Genomic DNA, 21,175 nt, shown 5'->3' on the forward strand with positions numbered 1-21,175 from the left:
CAGGGATTAAAGTCATGCATTACTACTTCAATAATTGTCTTGTTGTCTAATAAACATTTTATCAAATGAACTATCTCTGAGATTTCCATCTTAAGTTTAGAAACTATTGCACATGACTATGGTGATTTAAATATCACCTCTTGCAACACAATGGCATAGATTAATGAATTCACTGTTACTGCTGTAGTCAGACCACACTGATCATGTGCTGATTTTATCACTGGCAATGTCCTTTGCATTACCATTGCCTTTCAGCTTGGATTGCAGTGGTCTGAAGTTAGCACACAGGCCTGGGCAGGCTTTCTAACATGCATTCAACTTTCTAGAATTTGCTAACTAGCCCTGCTTATCAAAGAGAGTACATGGATACCTGTTAATGCAGCTGGTGAAGCTGTTGAAAGACTAAAGGGGACCAGCTTAGATTCTCATCCATTCTCCACAGAGCTCATCCATAAACTCTGGTGGCCTCTGCTGAACATGAACCCCAAGGCATGATGAAGCTGTTGTCATAGGACACCAAAGAGCAGGGCTTGAGGACGTTGGCTTACAGAACACTGGAGACGTGGTGATTGTTGCTTTAAATAAATAAGCTAGCAATAGCCTGTCTCTTCTGCATTTAAAACAAAAGATAAGATAAAGCTATTTCAAATGGCCCACTCTGTTCTATCTTCTGATATACATTTACTTAAATAACATATAACTTGTGTTTCATTTTTTAAAATTTTAACCTAAGTGCTACATTGCTATGAATAGATACTATGGCTGGAAGAAAGAGTTTTAGTTATTTTGGAAACATTTATTACTGTATGTTGCTGTTTGGAATGAGAATCTCAGAACCTACTTTAAAATTATATACCTTAATTTTTTGCCTTTAAAACCAACTTCACCATTCTTAAAAGTTCTTTTCAGTTAATACATAATGTTAAACATTAAATGCTTTGAATATCACTTTCAAAGCATTCTTATACCTCCTAGATTCTCAACTAGTACTGCCCATTAAAACTTGTTCAAGTAAGCTCAGGCAGGAATCTGACTTTGGGCTAGAACAAAGAAGTAGGCTTCAGGCAAGGATATGACTTTGGGCCAGGACAGGGAAGTAGGTTCAGATATCTTGGTCATCCTGATAAGCCCCTGGAAACAGTGATCACAGGACTTTGTTTATTGCTTTGCTTGTTCCATGACTATTTGTGTTTATTGTCTCGCTTGTTCCCTTAACCTAGAACTGACCTTAGTACTTGCATGTAATTAAAATGGTGTAAAAGAAGACTGGGGAAAAAATAAACCCACCTCAGCCTCAGAACTGGCTGGGGTCATGCCAAACAAACCAAACAAATCAAACAAACAAGACTTGTTCATGTGCAGTTATGAAGTTAGCTGTCTAGAGAAAAGCTCATGGAAGGCACCTAAACAGCTGTCCTTCTGTATCAAAGTAACATAAAGGCTAAGATAAAGGCTTGTCCACATTTGATTTAATCTTTACTGCACCAAAAGCAACAGAGATGAATAAGACATTGTAACAGGAAATGGTAGCAGGAAATGGAAGCGCATGATCATGGAATTATGATTAATAACATATCCAAAGATTAGTTGAAAGAAAAGGAGAGAGAGAGAGGGGGGGGGGGAGGGAGGGAGAGAGAGAGAGAGAGAGAGAGAGAGAGAGAGAGAGAGAGAGAGAGAGAGAGAATTTGTGAAGGATAGAGGTCAATGGCATCACTTTTTTTCCTGGATTACCCTCTACCTTATTTTTCAAGAAGGACCTCTTACTAACCTGAATCTCACCAATTCAGTTGGCCAGCGTACTTCCAACAATCTACTTGTCTCTGTTCCCACCAGGACTGAGGTCACAGGTAATGTGCGACTATGTCTGGCCTTTATATGGTTGCTGGAGATCTGAACTCAAGTGTTTGGGTGTGCATGACAGACATCTCTGTAGCCTTGACCTTGGATTCTTAGAGGTCTTCCCAGATCAGGCTTTCTGCTCCAAATTCCATAGTTCCACAAATGAGTCACAAATGAAGGGGGACTTAATGTAGCTCATAGTTTGGGGGATTATAATCTATGGTCAGGCAGCTATGTTGCTTTGGGGATCATGTGGGTGAGGGCGACATATCATGGCAAGGAGCCTGTAGTGGAATGAAGTTTATCGTACAAAGTCTGGAAACAGGGAGACAGGAAAGGGCTGACATCCCATAATCCCTTTGAAGATATATTCCCAGTGACCTGAGATTCGTCACTAAGCCTTGGCCCTTAGAATTTCCACTGCCTCCCAGCAGTTCCAAGTTAAAGACTTGTACATGGCCTATGAGGAACATTCCACATCCAAACTATAGCAACAAGCCAATTTAGAGTAAAGGTGTTGATGTAAGATGACTTTTTCCTTTTCGATATATAAAGTTCAAAATCCTTGGGTTTGGGGATATAACTCAGTAGGCGAAAGTACTTTCTGGGCAAGCATAAACACCTGAGTTCAAATTTTCAGCACTCCTGTAAAAAGCTAAGTGTGGTCACACATAAGTGTTGTGCAAGGTGGAGAAAGGAACATTACTGGGGCTGCTGGTCACCAGCCTAGCTCCAAGTTCATTGAAAGACCCTGTGTGAAAGAAATCAGGTGGAAATAACAGGACAGCCAATACCTCCTGACCTCTATGTACATACAGGTGTACACACACATATGTATAACTCTCTCTCTCCCTCTCTCCCTCTCTCTCTCTCTCTCTCTCTCTCTCTCTCTCTCTCTCTCTCTCTCTATAGTATAACCAAATGTTAGGACTTGGTAATTATTGTTTTAGAGGAATAGAGATACACTGTGAAATGATTGGTGGTGTAGAATTGAAGGCTGGAGGAGATTACCAGGAGGAGTGAGAATAAATGTGCTCAGTGTTCATAGAGGCCAAGAAGACTGTTGAGGGAGAGGACCGTCAGGGCATTATGAGGGCCAGTGTGGAGAGATGACAGGCATCACAAGCAGGGGGCGGGTCACAGCAGCCATGGTGAACAGGTCCAAGCATCTTCTAGGAGAAGAGCTACTTTAACAGGTCTATGGCATGTAAATGGAGGTTAAACTTTCTGGATTTTGTTTTAAAAGATTCCATATCAGCGTTGCTCATTTAGAATGAAACCCCATGATGTCAGGGATATGAGCCATTCAGGAAATTTATATATCTCAGAAGATGAGCTCAGCTCTTTCTGTAATATAAAGACTCTGCATGGAAGTATGCACTTCCTCTATGGTAGCTAGAACTTGTGGTGATAACACGGAGTGCAAAGTGATAGGCTAAGAGAAGTGGGCTAGCACAGAGTCCTGACTAACCCAGAGCAGCAGCCCTTGTCAGTAGCTGAGAGCTTCCAGGAGCCCTAAGCACTGGGTGATTATCATAGCTGTCAGAGAAGACACTGAAGGCTTGTGGCAAGGCAAATGTAGAGCTTTTGGTGTTGGATAATTTCTTCTGTTTTGTTAACAGGTAAGTCATTTCTCTCCCCTCGCACAGTCAAGATGACAAAGGAGAGTTCTCTATGGGGCAAACCTGCAATGTTAAGCCCTGATATGCAAATACCAAATCTTGAATATTCTAAAATTAACTCACAAAACCATTGCAAAAGAATGAAACCACATGTAACTCTCTTTAAAAGTGGGGTTTTCATTAAGACATACTACTCATGAGCACACATCTATTTTTTCATTATGTGTGTGTGCGTTTGTGAGTCTGTGTGTGTGTATGAGAGTGTGTGTGAGCATGTGTGAGTGTGTATGTTTGTATGAGTGTATTAGTGTCTGTGTGTGAATGAGTGTGTCTGTGTACCTCTGTGTGTGTATTTAAATGTGCTCTGCATTTGTGTGTGTCTGTATGTGTCCCAGGTGTGTGTGTGTGTCTCTCTTTGTGTGTGTGTGTGTGTGTGTGTGTGTGTGTGTGTGTGTGTGTAGGTCAGAGGACAACTCTTAGGAGTTCATTCTGTCCTTCCATGATGGGTTCAGGGGATTGAAATCATGTCCTCAGGTTTGCATGACAAGTAATTTTACCCACTGAGCCATCTTTCTGGTCCATTGATGTTTACAATATTTTTTTTTCCCCTTCGGAGCTGGGGACCGAAACCAGGGCCTTACACTTGCTAGGCAAGCGCTTTACCACTGAGCTAAATCCCCAACCCCTACAATATTTTTTTAAGTATAAATATGTTTACAGATTCATTGCTGGCTTGCCCAGGTTTTTTATTATTATTTTTTTTAGCTAGGATTCTTTGATTATTTTTTGTGAATTTAGCAGAGAAATTTTCTTTAACATCGTTTATTATTTGAGTGAAACATGCTTTACAGAGTGTATCTCTCAAAATAAAGTTGAGATTATTGCTATCAAAATTCTTATTTTTAAATTTTAATAAATTGACTTTATTTTTTATAAGGAAAAGATCATATGTGAATTTTGTTGAACCAGTATTAAAATATTGAACAATATTTTAATAAAAATATAATGCATTTAAATGGAATGCAATTTCACTAAAAATAAATACCCATTTTATGTAATAAACCAAAATTGATTATTTTATCACTTGAAAAAAATATAGATTTTAGGATTTGTGGTAGAGGTGGGCTTTTTGGCAGCTGGAATCCTCATTTTTATAATGTTAATTTTCATAAGAATATAGTCCTCATTTGTTTTTCATTTTAACTCAAAAGGGAAACTTTGACTTTGACATTTATTGTCATAATATTGTCAGTAGAGAAAAATTTCAGGTGATACAAACTAAGAGTAGAATTCATAAAATGATAGAATTCTTGTCATGTTTATGGCATCTTCCTGGAGCCCAGGCAGGTTTCTTTTCATATCACACTACAAGTCTGTTAGGCAGGATAACTTCATGCCAAGACCGAGTGAATAAAGGATGAACACCAGCAAAGTAATTGCACAACAAGCACTTTCCATGCTCAACTTTGATGGATGTTGCCACAGTGAGTCACATATTTGCACACCTCTGCTCCACCAATAATGAGATCAATTTGAGAGGCATATCAGTATAGATCTGGATCAAATCAAAAGGAACAATTTTATTGGCGATTATTAAATGATAAACTGAACCGATCAAATTACATATGAAATTAAAGTATATTTAGACTGCCACCTCAGTTTTAATACACAAAAAATAATGAGGTGGAATCAGAATAGTTGGAAAAAAATTCCTCATGTGTTTTAAATCAGTTTCTCACTTCATAGTTTGCATTTCCATTCTGTGACTTGATGAACTATCTAAGGGTGTGAATGTGGACCATGCAAGGCTTCAGTCACTTGGAAAGAGCACACGTACATGGCCCCGTGTTGTCTTTGCAGTATTTACTCACAATATGTGCTTCCGGGGACTGTGTCTGTGCAGCCCTGCAGGGCAGTCTTCACAAAGAAGCGAAAGTTCGGCAAGCAGTTGGGAAGGCACAGCTGGATGTGGTAAAACACAGATGGAGCATGGTTTTATACGAGATGCTAACTGGAAACAGACTTGAATTCTGTTCTCGGGATACCCGCAACTGAACTTCTGTGACTGTGGTGCGCTGCAGAGGCCAGCTGTCACCTCATTGTAAACATTAATTTACTGCTGCTCTCCGGCACAGTGGAAGAAGAGCGAATCTGCCTTCGAACGCCTTTTCTTCCCCTCTGGAGAGTTCCATTCGGAGACGTCCCACTGCCAAAGAAGGAAAGTAGCACTCATAGTTTTTAAGCACTGCACAGGCAAAGGCTGAGTCCAAGGATTCTTTTTAGATACCACAGACATTGCTAAACTAGACCTCCAAACCCATGTGTTAAAAGCTTGGTCCCCACCGTGGTGAAGTTGGGAAGTAGCTTTTAGATTACTGAGAGAACAGCATTGAGGCATTATGGGATGCTGGGTCTTTCTTTTTTCTTCCACATAGCGTTTAGTTTATGAGCGTCACCAGGCAGCCCAGAGGAACGGGCCTAACTTATCCTGGACTGAAACCTCCAAAAACAGATATTCCTTTTTTCTTTATAAGTTGATTATCTCAGGAATTGGTTATACCAATGTAAAACCTACTAACACAGTCACTAATCTACTTTTCTTTCTTTCTCTTTTTTTCAAGACAGGGTCTCTCTGTATAGCCCTGGCTATCTGGAACTTACTCTGTAGACCAGGTTAGCCTTGAACTCACAGAGATCTGTCTGCCTCTTCCTCCCAAGTACACTATCTGGCCTAATTTTGCCTGCAATTATGCCTATTTAAAAAGCTTTATTCAGAGGTATAAATAACACACAGAAAAAGTACTTTTTGTTGAGTCTAGGCATGGGCAACACCCTTGATGCTATCTCCTTGGACAAGGTTCTAAACTTCTTCATCAACCACTTATCCATCAAAATCTCCTTGTCTCTGTTTGCATGTTATTTTCCTTCAAATAAAACCTGTTACTTCAGAGTTAAGTCATGATGTACTTCTCCACAGAGGAATCTGAGCAGAACATAGATTAAGCCTCACATGCACACTGACACCTGACACAGGGTATCTACTTCTGAACATAGAACTTAGGATTTATAGCAGATGGAGTGTTGAGTTCATGTACTCCAGCCTCATGTAGAGATAAGGACATTTGGGAAACTTCGTTGACTGAGTCTGCAGCAGGATTCTGGTTGACATCGCTGATGCAGTGAGAACCTGATCTTAAGCCCCAGTGGAGCTCTTGCTTCCTAAGAAGCAGACATGAACTACAGACGCCAAGAAAATAAGTAGACTTTTACTTCACGAGCTACAGAGACATGCTTAACTAGGAGCTCCTCCACTGGGAAGTCCTCTGAAGGTCCATGGCAAAGCACCCAAGGAGCGCTTTATTGTATCAGAAGCTTCAGCGTGTGCTCCTTGATGGTGTCATGTAATTTCTCGGCCATTCTGTGATTTTATAAAACAGAAGGAACAGTAGAATTACACCCATGATATTTTCCCCAAGGCAGGTCTTGCTAGGTTGTCTAGGCTAGACTAGTCCTGAACTGTTGGGCAAAAGTGATCCTGCCTCAGTCTCGTAGGTACAGTCTCAGTGGATACAGAGCTACCATACCTGGCTGTGAAGGACTTTAACAGTAAAATCTCTTCACACCTATTCAGTGTTAGGCTAGGTAATGTATACTGAAGTTTCATCAGCTGTTTCAAAGGAAATAGCTAGTCTTTGCTCTTGCCTTCTGGAAAGAATATTCGATAATTATAGTAAACTGAACAGCGGCAATAACCATGGCTAATTGAAACCTCTTCTTTCTCACCAAAAGCACTCATGAAATGTCTCTCTGTGCTAATGTGCTGAAGGGGTTACATGTTGGAGAAGCTGCGTTCAGTGCAGAATTATGAATAATAAATGAGCGTCTGCAGTTCGTGTTCTCATTTTCATTAGAAATAAGACATTGGTTGAGAAGACTATAGTTTTTCATGGAGGTACAGATTGGCAATTTTCTCTACGTGAAAGTGCTTTTGAGCACTGGAGGATCCTGGGAGCTGAAGGAGAATAGTAAAGTGTATCCTATTGCAGGCTTCAAGAAACAAAAACAATTTATACAGGTGTTCGATATGATCACTGCTTGGAATTCATCTTCCCCACCAACTTACTAATGTATGAGGAACCAACTAATGCTTTTCTGTCCCATGCTGAACACTAAATTAGATATTGGAGATGCTGAAAGGTCTAGGCAGGATCAAGCATGCAAACAAGCACTGCCAACCTGGTCTGATGTTGCGCATGTGTGAGATTCATGTGAAGCATTTTCAAGAATGAATCTACGAAAAAACACGTTACCAAGTTAGCTCTTCAGTAGTGCATAGGAACTCCACATGCTTTTTTCAAAGTATGGTTAGCTCTTCAATAGTGCATAGGAACTCCACATGCTTTTTTCAAAGTATGGTTTTTTGCACCACTTGCATCAGAATCACTTGAGAATTTATGAGAGATGTTCTTGGGCTCTAAGCCAGATTAAGATTCTCAGAAGGAAGGAGATTTATAACTTTTAGAACCATTGCCCCAATCTCTGATATTGACAAACGTATTGGTAGTATCTTCTACTTCACTGACCATCCATCACACTCTTGATTTTCAAAGTTGTCCACTTTACCACTGCAGTTAACCTACAGGAATAGCACAGAGATTATTAAGAATCACTTGCCTTTTTTTATTGAAACCACGTGATCATCAGCTGATTGTTATGGCCAGATTATTTCAAATTCTATTGGCCTTTACTGGACAGTGCTCTTTTTTTTTTTTTTACAGAGATTCACCAGAACTCACCTGTCAGAACATAGCACATTATATAGCACAGTTCTGGAGGCCCAGATATGCTTGATATTTATCCTCTGATTACTGATAATACAAAAGTCTGAGCAAGGAAAGGAGGCTCCTGGAAGTCTCAGAACAACCTCTATTTAGCAGTCACTATGGAGGTATTTCAATATTGAAGAACAAGTAAGGTACCAGGGCACCAGCTGAATATTTCTCTGATGTCCCCAATCAGACAAAATTATGAAGCATGCAATAATGTATTTATGATCACCATAATCTGAGGATTCAGACACACCAAGCACAGATAAACCTGGTGGTGTGTTCTTGTAATCTCAGCACTAGGGAAACAGGACAATCCTGAGTTCAAGGTCAGCCTGGTTTATATGGCTTTTTCTCAAAACTGAAGCAAACACAGCAGCCAATAAATAAATAGAAGCTTAAAAATAAAAATAGACACATACAGAACATTAAAAGTTATATATTTCTGTATAGTGTGCAATTTTTACTAATTGATTTTTAATAAAATTTTTGACATAATAACTATGTGTTTTTATAGGATACAAATTATGTACATCTATGTGTCTATACTATGTATCTATCTTCATATAGGAAGATTCAGTAAAGCATCTCCATTACTGTATCACCAACTTATCATTTTTTTTGTGTATATGGGGGAATGTTAAAAAATCTATTCTTTTGACAGTTTTGAAATATTCGATCCAGAGTTAGCTCTAGTCACCATACAAAGAAATAGCTTACTAAAACCTAGTCCTCTGCAGAATTAAAACAGTAAAACTTTGATCATCATCTTCCCATAGGAATAGAGTGAAATAAATTTCCTTTTTATCCCTTTATGCTAGTAGTCACATTTATAAGGAGAATCCAAGTTAAAGAGCTTGTTTTCATTATAACTGTATTGGTTGGTGCCAATCAGTTTGTACAGACGTATTTTCTACATACAAGGGTTCCTGCACCTGTAGCTTCATTAGTTGAACATTTTGGAGACAATTGTCAGCTTTGAACATGTACAGACACTGTCATTATTTCCCAAGTGGTGGAGTATAACAGCCGTTCATTCACACAACATTACATAGCACTAAGCAGCATCAGGAAGTTATAGATAATTGGAATCATATGGAACATGTACAGTTTCCACGTAAGGGCTACACCATTTGGTGCAATAAACTTGAACACCTGTGGGTTTTAGTGTCAGTAGAGATCCCAGGACCGGTCTCCTTGTTTCTTCTGTGAGTTTATCTAGGTAAGAGATTAACTGGTGAGATCTTTAAAGATGAAGGCAGCATTAAAAACGATCCATAAAGCCATCACAAATAGTTGCATATTTTTTCACACTAGTTCACTATATGGATTTTCTAGTTCCATGTTCTCAAATTTTAATGTACATAGAAATTATCAGAGGACTGGTTGAAATGCAGGTTTTAGGTAGTGGGAGCTATTATTCTGTTTGCTTTGTTCCTTTGTTCTTCCTTCCTTCCTTCCTTCCTTCCTTCCTTCCTCTCTCCCTCCCTCCCTCTATCCTTCCCTTCCTCCTTTCTTCCTTCCTTGTGCTGGTGACAGGACCCAGAGGCACACATGCCAATTACCTGATGTACCTCTGAGCTGCTCTCCTAGCCCTTGTATGCATTTCTAATAGAGCCTCAAGTAATGCTATTGCTGCCGGTCCACAGACCCATGATGCGTAAAAGGGGGCAGACAACTAAAGAGTTAGTATATTTAGAACCAACTAGGTTTTCAAACTATTTATTTATTTACTCAATGCCATGTGCAGACTATGGAAGTATATGGTCTATGATTCAGTTCTCTCCTTCTACTATGTGGATTCCAGGGATTCAGTTCAAGTCACCAGCAGAGCCACTTACCAGCTACCCAGTCCCCCTTACCCCTGGCCATTAGTTTTTATCTAGGCTTTTTACTTCATATACCAAGTTTAGCAACAGTTTAAAGAGCTTTGTAGCTTCTCATTGCTTTAAAATGGTAGCCTTCAAAAAGCCATTCTGCTTTGTGGGGAACATGCAGAAGGCAAGCCATTAAGAGGTTAAGCATTTTGCCCAGTTAGTCTAAGTTTAAATCTCTGATGTCCCTACTATCCCCTCCACTAAAAGACACTGTGTTCTTATCCAGGCTTTGCCAGCATATGCTACCACAGAGAGCTGCTCTGGGGGAAATGGGGGTTGATAGGACAAATGCTTCGGGTGGGAGACGGGAGGTGGAAGGATAGAATTGAGTCTAAAATAAAATGCACACTGAGAACACCAAGTGAAATGAACACTCTTAAAACTGTCTGCAGTGGAAGAAATCAAAAGCTTTATTGGGTGATAAAAATACACTGTAAACTTCATGTGCAAATCTTCCACGATTTAGTCTTGTGCTGTACCAAAACATTTACATGTAAGATTTGGTTTAAGGAAAAGAGTGCAAAGCAGTGATGATTCCCTTTGAATTTGGTTTCTCATGCACCAGCCTAGGTTCATAATTTCTTAGAAGTGACAGTGGTGGTTTTGACATGCTCAAGGGTTGTCCTGACACAGAATCCCAAGGAGATCAAAGGATACCATGGCTTATGCTTTTCAGACTTACTTTATATAAAGATCTGTAAATCTGTGCCCGGTCCGATTGTCCGGTGACGTTTCTCCCCATCAGCTTCACCCCTGGCTACTTATCATACTGTGACTAAGGAGCAGCCAGAAGGTCTTCAGACAGAGGACCAGAAGCATGGTTAGCCATATTGTCTTTTTTTTATTTTACAATTCTCCTTGGGTACCCCATAGGCCACTTTTAAAAGGGATTTGGTGTCCCCATGGTAGTGCTTTGGATGATTTCTACTTACGTATTGTACACCTGGGTCAAGGTGAGAAAGAGGCAGGAAGAAGCTTTTAGGTACTCTGTCCTGGATGGGAGTGAGGGATTAGCGCTTGATAAGTAAAATGGGCTTGGGGAAGAGGAAGGACAGACTGGTGGATTACAGGGTTTGCAGGATGTTATATTCACACACTGTGAGTGGGGATGAGAGGACTTCAGGGTCTGGGACCCACCTCCTTTACTACTACTTTTATTAGAACTGTTAAGAACAGGGACCTGGCATTCAGAGCCAAGATTTTTTGGAGCAAAAGAAGGCAGATGTGGAGGTGGGGTAGCATGCAGAAATGTCATCTTCTGAGAGAAAAGCAACCAAGGCAAAGGGCTCTGTTTTCTCTGTAACTAATTTTTTAAAATTTTATTTTTAATGATGGTTTTTAAATGCTTTAACCTCCCTTGTAGCCCACAACCAACCAGAGGTAATGGAAAAGAAAGGACATGGGAGAAGTGGACCTGCTTAGAAAGGTTCTTTGGAGCAACTTCTATCTGTGTTGTCTGGAAATCGGCAGTTCAGTTCACAGGTTAGCAGGCAGTGGCAGCTTGATCCACTGGCAAATACTTTATGAGTACAAAAGCAGTCTAATTCTGTAGAGTTGGGATAGCAACAGTGGTGACAGGACCTAGCAGAGACAGCCAGGCTTTAGCCTCGGCTGGAGTCAGCAGGAGGGACCAAGAGGAGGAGCAGGAGGGACACCAGGAGAAGTTCTTGGCTATGCCTCTCTTAGGGAACAAAGATCAGTGAAGACGAGAGACCCACAAGTGTTGCACAGCAAGCTGTACCAGGAACCAAGCTCTGTCTCTGTCACTCCTTTAAGTCCTATTCATGCCCTTCAAACATGACAGGCCTTGCCTCAGTATATGCATTCAATCAGCCTGATTCCACAGAGTCCCAACAAGTGGAGCTCAAATAATGTAAGGTGGACTGATACATGTGTGTCCTTAGCAAATAATTCACATGTCCTTTCACGTGCTTGCTTTAGCAGAGCATCCTCTCTCCTGTGTCTGCTTCAGTGAAACATTCCTTCATGAGCCTGACTTAGTCTTTCACCTGTGTCCACTTCAGGAAAATGTTCCTTCACATGTCTGCCCCATCAAAACACCATCCAACACAACTGACTCTCCAAAGAGCCCTTAGGTTTCCACTTAAATTCTCTTTTGGGAGGGGGGAAGTAGAAAGAAATGTGAGTAGGTGAGGGATAGATGGGAGCGTGAGAGAACTGGCTTCTCTTCCAGAGGACCTGGGTTCAATTCCTAGTACCCACCTGAGATTTAACAACATAACTCCAGTTCCCAAGGATCTAATACCCACTTCTGGCCTTCTTTGGTTCCTGGCACACATGTAGTACACACACATATACCCAGATAAAATATTCATACACATAAAGCAAAAATAAGAACAATTTTAGAAAGAAATGTGGATCTTTTATAATGTATCTTATCATTGATCAGCCCATCAATCTGGTACAAGATATGCATATAAGTACCCAGTGGGATTAAATATCAGGGTAAAAACTTATAGTTTGCTTTTCTATTTTTTCAGAGTTCCTTCTTTTTATTAAGTCATACACAACTACTTGTCTTCTGGTTTGTTGAACAGTAAGTCAGACAACACTTGCCACAGTAGTGCCTGTCAAAGCGGCTACCTATGAAAACTCAAGTACCACATTCATCAGAATGACATTTCCGACGAAGTCAGCTGATTTTGCCATTTTCATCCACCTTATAGTATTTCAGAACAGCCAACTTGACCTTCTTCCTCCCATGCTTCCTCTTCTTGGGGGTGGGGTAAGACTTCTTCCTTTTCTTTCTTTCTTTCTTTTTTTTTTTTTTTTTCGGAGCTGGGGACCGAACCCAGGGCCTTGCGCTTGCTACGCAAGCGCTCTACCACTGAGCTAAATCCCCAGCCCCGACTTCTTCCTTTTCTTAGCTCTACCACGTCTCATCACGAGATGGAGCGTGCACTCTTTTTGAATGTTGTAGTCAGACAAAGTACGGCTGTCTTCCAGCTGCTTACCAGCAAAGACCAACCTCTGCTCACCAGGAGGAGTTCCTTCCTTATTCTGGATTCTTGGCCTTTACATGTTCTGTAGTGTCCGAGGGTTCACCCTCGAGCGTGATGGTCTTCCCCGTAAGGGTCTTCACAAAAATCTGCATCATGGTGGTTGCTCCACGCATAATGAATGGCCGATCGAAAAAGCTAGTTTGCTTGTTTTAAACTGTTTTCTTTTTTTCCCCCTAAAATTGCCAGAGTTAGGCTGGATAACAGTGTGAGGGGCTATAGCTGTAACTGTAGCCTGTACCCCAGTAAAGGTAGAGTAGATACTGGGGGGTCTACGCTCTGTCTTCTGTGGCCAGCCCCAGTCACTGGTCTTTCAAAACTGCTCCAGACAACCTATCCATGTGGGCTCTGGGCTCTGGGCTTGTTTAGCATGCATGAGGTCCTAAGTTTAACTTTCAATGAAAGAAAAAAGACAAGAAGAAAAGGAAAGAAAGAAAACAAAAGGCCTTTGTCAGCAAGGAACAGCCAAAGAAGATGGTTGGACCAATATTATGCTACTCTGTTTTTTTCTGCTGGAGAAGACTGAAGAATGAAATTTTTTTTCTTCAAAAATTGGAACTTAAACAGCAGTCCACATTGTATTTTAATCTATCTTCATTGACAGATGGTATAATTAGACTTCGCTGAACCGGCAGCCTTAACGTCAGACCCCTGAAGTCCGGTTTTCATGGTTCTGAACGAAGCACTGTTCCCTGCTTTGTGGACACATCCACCAGCTTTCGTTTTCCGGGTGGAGTTATTTACTCAGGTGACTGATTCTGCTTGATGTTATCCACAGCTCAGGGAGGAGCCACTCCCTTGCTTCTGAGGTCAAGACCAACGCTTTCGCTCCTAGATTCCATCAGTGAGACCCAGTCCTAGCTTACCTCATGCCGGTTGCCAGAGCCAACAACATGGGCTGTGCTGTGTGAGAGAGAGGTCCTCCCGTCTGAACAGAGACACAGGGCATTTTCTTTGTTTTGTGCACCAGAAATTTGAGAGCATCTGCAGATCAAGAGAAATAGATTTGCTTACAAATGATCTCTAAAATTAATCTTTCATCTGGCTGGCGAGATGGCTCAGCAGATAACAGCACTCTCTAACAAGAATGGTTTCCTGTGCTCAGTTTCCAGAGCCCACGTGGTTGAAGGAGAGAATCAACTCCAGCAAGCTGCCCTCCGACCTCCACACTCTGCTGGGAAACCCTCACTGCAAACAAATAATAGACATAAAGTGTTAAGATCAATCTTTTATACTCAAATAGAAAAATGTAGGTTCCTTTATTTTTCTAAAAAAAAAAAAACCTCTTTATATTCAGGAATTATTGATTCTCAATTCTCCCATTAAGAGCCTAATTAAAATGTAACAAAGTCATTTTAGATCGTTATAATTTTGTTCTTATATTACTAGACATTGGGTTAAAATGACCACAAAGTACTCTCCATGGTATTGCCATAGCAACAAAATACAAAGCCACTATTCGAGGCCCAGTCTTGGTCATGGTCCATGCGTTGTGTTATAAATTTCTGTTCTGAAGCAACTATACTCCCCAAATGCAGGGGTAGAATTGTCATGTAACATTTTGTTCTGAAGTAAAGCAGTGGATATGAGTGTCAGGGACGCTTCGAGATGGTCCCCAGGGAAGCCTTGCTTTCCCATGTCACGGTCTAATGGCAGCACGCTCCCACTCTGGTAGACCCATTCCCATAAGTGCTTCCTTCCTTCACTGCACCTTGGTTTCCTGGGCAATTTTTTAGAGCTCCAAAATCTCTTCTTCAGGTGCTAGAGAAACAAAAATAGAGTATTCCATTGGAATGTTCCCAATTGGAGGACAGTAGCCCAACACCATATTGTGGAGGTCTAGTGTAGTTTCACTTTTACTGTAATGGTTAAGGTTAAAGCCATTTTAGAATTGATTTGAGGAGAGAGGGAGGGGAGTTCAGGGCAGGGACTGTGGGGGGAGGGAGACCTGGAGGAGGGGAGTAGAGATGGGGAAGTAAGTGAATAAATAAATTAACAGAAGAAAAAGGATAGTGTTTATTGACTGGAATGAAAGGAGGAGCAGGCACAAGTTGCCCTGGGGGGTTAACTTCCCTTACGTCATCCCTCACTTCTGAGAGAGTTTGGGTGTGGCCCTGAAGCAGGTTTGAAGAACAGGACAAAAAGGAACTCATGCCCAGGCACTGGGTGCCCACCAAAGTGCACGGTTGGCTCCTATGGCGAGTGACATCCATGTCACTGTAGAGGCGACATGGTGTGACGTGCGTGATAAGCATTGATAATGAAGGTGGGCATGCTTGTTCTTAGAGACATTTACTATAGTGACTCATAAGTGTTTGCCCAATTCTGTTAATAAACGTTATAAAATATGTAAAATATAAATGTAAAAAGAGTTGTTGTAAAAGGAATTGGTCGAAACTGACAAAGGTGCCCATATGAAAATTCATACATGTTTTTTTAAATGATGAATAAATGAAGCTGAGTGAAATGAGCTCTTTTGTTCCTCTCGGGAACCCAACAGAGGAGCAGAATCCTGAAGAGGCTTCCTCCCTTGCGGGATGATGGGAACGGTTTTAGGAATGTCTGGTTTAACAGCACTTATCCTGACTAGGACATTCCTAAGAAACAAATGTCATTTCTGGATGACAAAATGTATCCGTAGACCTGTGTCCTATTTTAGGACCTCCTGTGGAGGAATAAAGATGCAAAATGAGAAGGCTTTGGAATGAAGGCCCACAAGGTTGCTAAGTGCAGAGAGGAAAAGAGATACTTCTGCTTATTAGAGATGCTTCAGTTCGAAGTTCCTCTAGATGTCAGTATTACATAGGGAAAGGAAACCATAAACAGCCTGTGGCAATGAATGGAGGCCTTGCATTATTTAAATGGTAAAACGTGTGTGGCACGTAATTACAGTATGTCCTGCTCGGTGACTGGCTCCTGTGCCTTCAGCACCGACAGTTTCTGCCCTTAGCTAGGCCAGACTGTCTGACCAAGGCTCACTTTTGCCACCAAAAAGTGATACCTGTGGTCCGACTGGCTTTACAGTTATGTAGCCAAACTCTTACTTACCCATATTTTGATGGGTTAGAATAAATACACTAGGTTTTCATCGTTAAGCTCACTTTTGCTCTTACTGTAGCATTTATGCCAGAGGTTAAATCATAAAGTATGTTGCCTACCAACACTCCAGACATATGCATTTCAGAAGAAAAATTACCAAGAGACAAATATAAAATGCCACCAACACAATTTGTTAGGCTGCCCTATTTGACCTTCAGAATTAAAGTTAAATTATCTCTTTCTCTCCTCTTCTGTGTTAATTCTAATCTTTTAACTAAGGAACACATACATCTTCCTCACTGTGCTAATGCTTTTGTTTTATGGCCCCGACTGTTACACTCTTTTTACTCCATGGGCCTACTCTGCAGGATACCCCAGACAGTATTAGCTACACAAAATCCCTTTCAGTACCAGAAAAACAGTACAGAATATGCTGTCATTAGAGCACAAACCAAACAGAGAAAAAATTAGAATCCTGACTTCATTATAAAAATATGGTTGATAGTCTCTCTCAAAGAGTTTCTGAGAACCACAAGTGAGTTAGCCATGGAAAGTGCATTGAAGAATTTCTCACAGACTGTCTGTGCCCAGTATGATAGCTATCACTATCCTCTTCATCACCATTGTCTCCATCATCATGACCACATCATTTCACTGTCACCACCACCACCACTACTGCCACCACCACCACTGCCACCACTGCCACCACTACCACCACCACCACCATCACCACCACCACTGCCACCACTGCCACCACCACCACCACCATCACCACCACCACTGCCACCACTGCCACCACCACCACCACCACCACCATCACCATCACCACTGCCACCACTGCCACCACCGCCGCCACCACCACCACCGCCACTATCACCACCACTTAGTGATGTCTCTGGTCTAAGCACCATGGTCATAATAAACCCACCATCTAGTAGGAAATAGATTATCAAAAACAGTTTGGTGAAGTGTTACAAGGAACACTGCTATTGTATAAGTACCAACTTCTGTGCCCACATACAAAAGTAGCAACTGGCTTCGCTCAAGGAAATTACTTTTTTTTCCTGCTCTCTCTGTGTTTGCACTTAAAAGTGAGAGGCTTTCTATAGCTTTGACCTCCAACCTTGGCTTTCTATGAATGTACTAAATGTGCTTCTGTGTTGTGAGGTGCCTTTGTCTTAATCCCGACACTCTGCACTTTTGTGACATTTCATATTTGCAGAAATCCTGGGGCAAGTAATCTTTTGCTCCAAAGAGGAGGGACTGATTTCCTGTGGCATCATAGGGTTTTGTCAATTTGTAATGTATAGCTTAGAATTTGTGTACATTAGGCTGATGTCACCTGTCACATGGTATGTGGAAGGGTTTGTTAAGCTAACCTGGGGATTATGAGAACATTTAGTTGCTTGGGAGAAAGGCATCATCTAGGAGAAGGAGAAGCCTATTGTTATGAAGCCCACTGCCTTTATGTCTTTGTAGTTTAGAAGTCTCTCTCACATATAGTCTCTGGTCTTTATTCCATTTATATGTGAGCCAAACATAGACAACTAAAGTGGAGGTCAAGGTTGGCCAACACATCATCCATTCCCTATAATGACGTGATGATGTTGGGTTACCTTCTCCACACCATGACAGAGCTGCAGAGTGTCTTTGAAAACAGTGATCTCATTTTCATTGATATTGCTGCTTGGACAGGGTTCCACTAATTCAGATTATTTTATACTTTACATGACTATTAGTTTCTTTTTCTTAGATACTTTTGCCATCCATGTTTGAATTATATTAGTTTCAACTTGGAAAAAAATTCCCCTTATTCCTGAGGAAATGTAGTAATCTTTGGAGATATTTTGATTTATTAATATTGTTTTAAATTAAAGACATTTAAGACAAGAATAGAGTTGACATATTTTTGCACATCAGGTAAATATAGTCAGTAATAATGTATTGTGCACTGTAAAAATAATTAAGAAGTTAAATTTCAATTGTCTGAAGTCGGTTTATTTGGCCCTCACTTCTGGAAGGCAGGTTTCTCTTGGTTGGGAGAGCCAAGGTGTAATGCTGAACCTTTGTTGTGTTATGATGCTTCTCACATGAAGAATTGGATAACCTATGTTAATAGTGCTGAAGCTAATCAGTATGTACACTGTTGGTAATCAATTGCTTGATTGTGCACCCACAGGCTGAGGAAAATGTATGGTCCAACCACACACTAAACGAAAGGACAATTGTCAGAGGAGGAAGGACATCAGCCCTCACAGGTAACACCTTAGGAGATTTGCTAGTTATGGAGAAAGTTCTGTTGTTACTCTTAGTCGGGTGAAATCACACATTCCTGAATCCTGTAGAAAGGAGTGCTGCTTTATTAATATCTTTATCTGATTGGGCTTGGCCATACCTCTGACAAATAAGAAAATCTCTTGACATGCAGTTCTCAGTCAGCTGAGCATATTTCATTCTGCTTTGCTTCCAAAAGCCTAAATCTACTGTCAAAAAGGATCCAGAAGAGAGGTGCCATTAAATAAAGTCGAAATTAAATTCACCATGTACGCTCTTCATTAAAATGTTTTGTGTTCTGTGGCTTCTAGAGAGACATGACCAGAAAGACCAGTTCTCTTCTGAGAAAGAAAAGATTACCAAACTCAACAAGAAAAATGCAGAGAAGACCAGTGGCTCAGAAGTGCAGAGGACTTGCGTCATATGTCATGTGGAACGACAAGACAAGATAGAATTTGTTCAGAGGAATTCCACAGAGCTAAGAGAGTATGCAGGTACAAAAGATGCGTCATGCATGGAAAGTCTGGAGAAACAAGAAAGCAACAGCCTGGGCTATAAACAAGACACTGAAGACAACAATGGAGGGGAAAATGGGATTCCTTCTAAGGAAGATTCCAGAGAAATAGAAGCTGAGAACAGAGCTTCAACAGCTGCAAGTGGAACAGTGCTGGACAAACACTCGACTGAAAGCCAGCACACTGAGGACATGAATGGTGTCCAATCTCATGAAAGGTACTGTTGCAGGATTACACGTCTACAATTGGTGTGTCTTACAGCTCTTTGTGTTGTGATATTTGAGGCCATTCTGAAAGAAAAATGAAGACTGTTTTAAAGGCAATGTTTAAAACCCACACTTCTATTGTACATTGAGTTTTCATGGCTACATTTTGCTATTATTCTATTTCTCTTTCTTCTTGCCAATATTTTCAGTCATTTCTCTTCTTCTTTCTCCCCTTCTTCCTCTCTTCCCTTCCTTCCTCTCCTTCCTTCCTTCCTCCCTCTCTCCATCTCTCAGCCCCTATCTTCCTTCTTTTCTTGCTTCTCTCTATTAGGGGTAGAGCTAAGCCTGGCTTCCTCCATGAGCTCCCTCCATGAGCTCCCTCTGATAGTTTCTAAGTCTTTTTTTTTTCTTTTCTTTTTTTTCGAAGCTGGGGAACCAAACCCAGGGCCTTGCGCTTGCTAGGCAAATGCTCTACCACTGAGCTAAATCCCCAACCCCTAGTTTCTAAGTCTTAACATCAACACCAAGATCACTATTTTTAATATTTCCAGCAATCAGTACTCTTTAAAGGCCAAGTAAAAAAGTTTTGTCATTTTTTAAAAAGCATATTCTTTCTATGGCTAAGAATCAAGTAATGATTATGTTGAGTGTAAATTAAAAATCTAACCTGAAAGACTTGGCCTAATCTATTATGCAATGGTGGTTTCTTACCTAAGATAGACAATAGGCTCTAGTATTGTAGGAAATAGATAATTGACTGAATTTCTTCCTTAAAATTAAAATTATGAAGTATCAAGTACAAACTCAGGGATTTTTGTATCCAATTAAACTTAGCTGCTCTAAGCATGACTGTGTATTTGGAATACAGAATATTTAAGCAGCTCTGATGTCTTTAAGACACGATTATTACTTAGTTTTAGTATAGAGCATTTGAAATTAATATTGAGCAAATCTAATTTGCAATATGTTAATCAGGATTGTTATTAAAGTCCATCACTATTAAGATGTCCTTAGAAAGACCTGTACCTGCCAAAACACGCTAATTAAGACTATTCTTCCACCAATAATGGCTCTTCAGTGGCTGTCAATCTTTAGAGAGATTATTGCTTCGTTTCTATAATTTCTCTCTTCTATTAGTTAGGTTTCATAAATGACAACTTTAGGGCTCACAGTGAGGTCTTTGGAGGACTCTCTGTGTCTGGCAATCTACTTAGATTTGATGCCTTCAACGGCTGGACTGGCTGTCTCTGTGTCACCGAGCACACTGTCTTCCCCAGACACTGTCATAAGAAAGTATCAGTTCCCAAAGAGTTTTGATGAACTGAACATTTTCCCTTGAATCCTTGAAAACTGCAAATGTATTTTATTTTCCAGGTCCATCAGTAATATAAAGACCATTTCCACACCAGGAATCCTTGGAAATTCAGCATCAGGACCCACTCTCCAGAATGCTGAACAGACAGAGTCTACGGGCAGCAGTAAGCGCAGGGTGGCAGAGGAGTGCTTCCTGAGTGAGGACAACAAAAAGAGCAGAATAGATGTAGTGGGTGCAGGGGAAGAGTCCATACCCAGGACAGAGGAAAACAGACAAGCCAGGAGCCTGGACGACAGACTCCAGGATGGAATGACCACCTCTAGAGAGCAAGACCTGGCGGTCCAACTGGGTAGGAAATGGCCTTTTGTTATGGACTTTTAAAGCTTTCTAACTATCCCCAGCAAGGATCCAACTTAACTTCTCTTATCCTAACAGCTTTAAGGAGACATATGTCATATGAATGCCATTTTTATGTTTAGCTTAAACACTCTTTGCAAAGGCAAGAGAAATAGCCCTATCTGTCTGTCTGTCTGTCTGTCTATCCATTTATATCTGTCACTGATTTGTTATCTGCCTATCATCTATTTATTATCTATCTTATCTATCTATCTATCTATCTATCTATATTCTCTTAGGTATGTA

At 40.7% G+C, this 21,175-nt stretch overlaps 1 protein-coding gene and 1 pseudogene across 2 annotated transcripts in view; one reads left to right on the plus strand and one right to left on the minus strand.

Moving 5' to 3' along the window:
* Positions 1-21,175, plus strand: part of Mylk4 (myosin light chain kinase family, member 4) — a 77,871-nt gene that overhangs the window by 28,875 nt on the left and 27,821 nt on the right. For both annotated transcript variants that reach the window (XM_087591696.1, XM_087591697.1), the window contains exons 2-4: positions 18,403-18,481; positions 18,809-19,229; positions 20,593-20,882. In XM_087591696.1, the coding sequence (XP_087447822.1) occupies positions 18,403-18,481; positions 18,809-19,229; positions 20,593-20,882 (790 nt within the window). The remainder of the gene's footprint in view (positions 1-18,402; positions 18,482-18,808; positions 19,230-20,592; positions 20,883-21,175) is intronic.
* Positions 12,665-13,322, minus strand: Rps27a-ps20 (ribosomal protein S27a, pseudogene 20; annotated as a pseudogene).

Source organism: Rattus norvegicus, chromosome 17 (assembly GCF_021556685.1).
Source record: "Rattus norvegicus strain SHRSP/BbbUtx chromosome 17, alternate assembly SHRSP_T2T, whole genome shotgun sequence".
NCBI classification, from domain to species: Eukaryota; Metazoa; Chordata; class Mammalia; order Rodentia; family Muridae; genus Rattus; species Rattus norvegicus.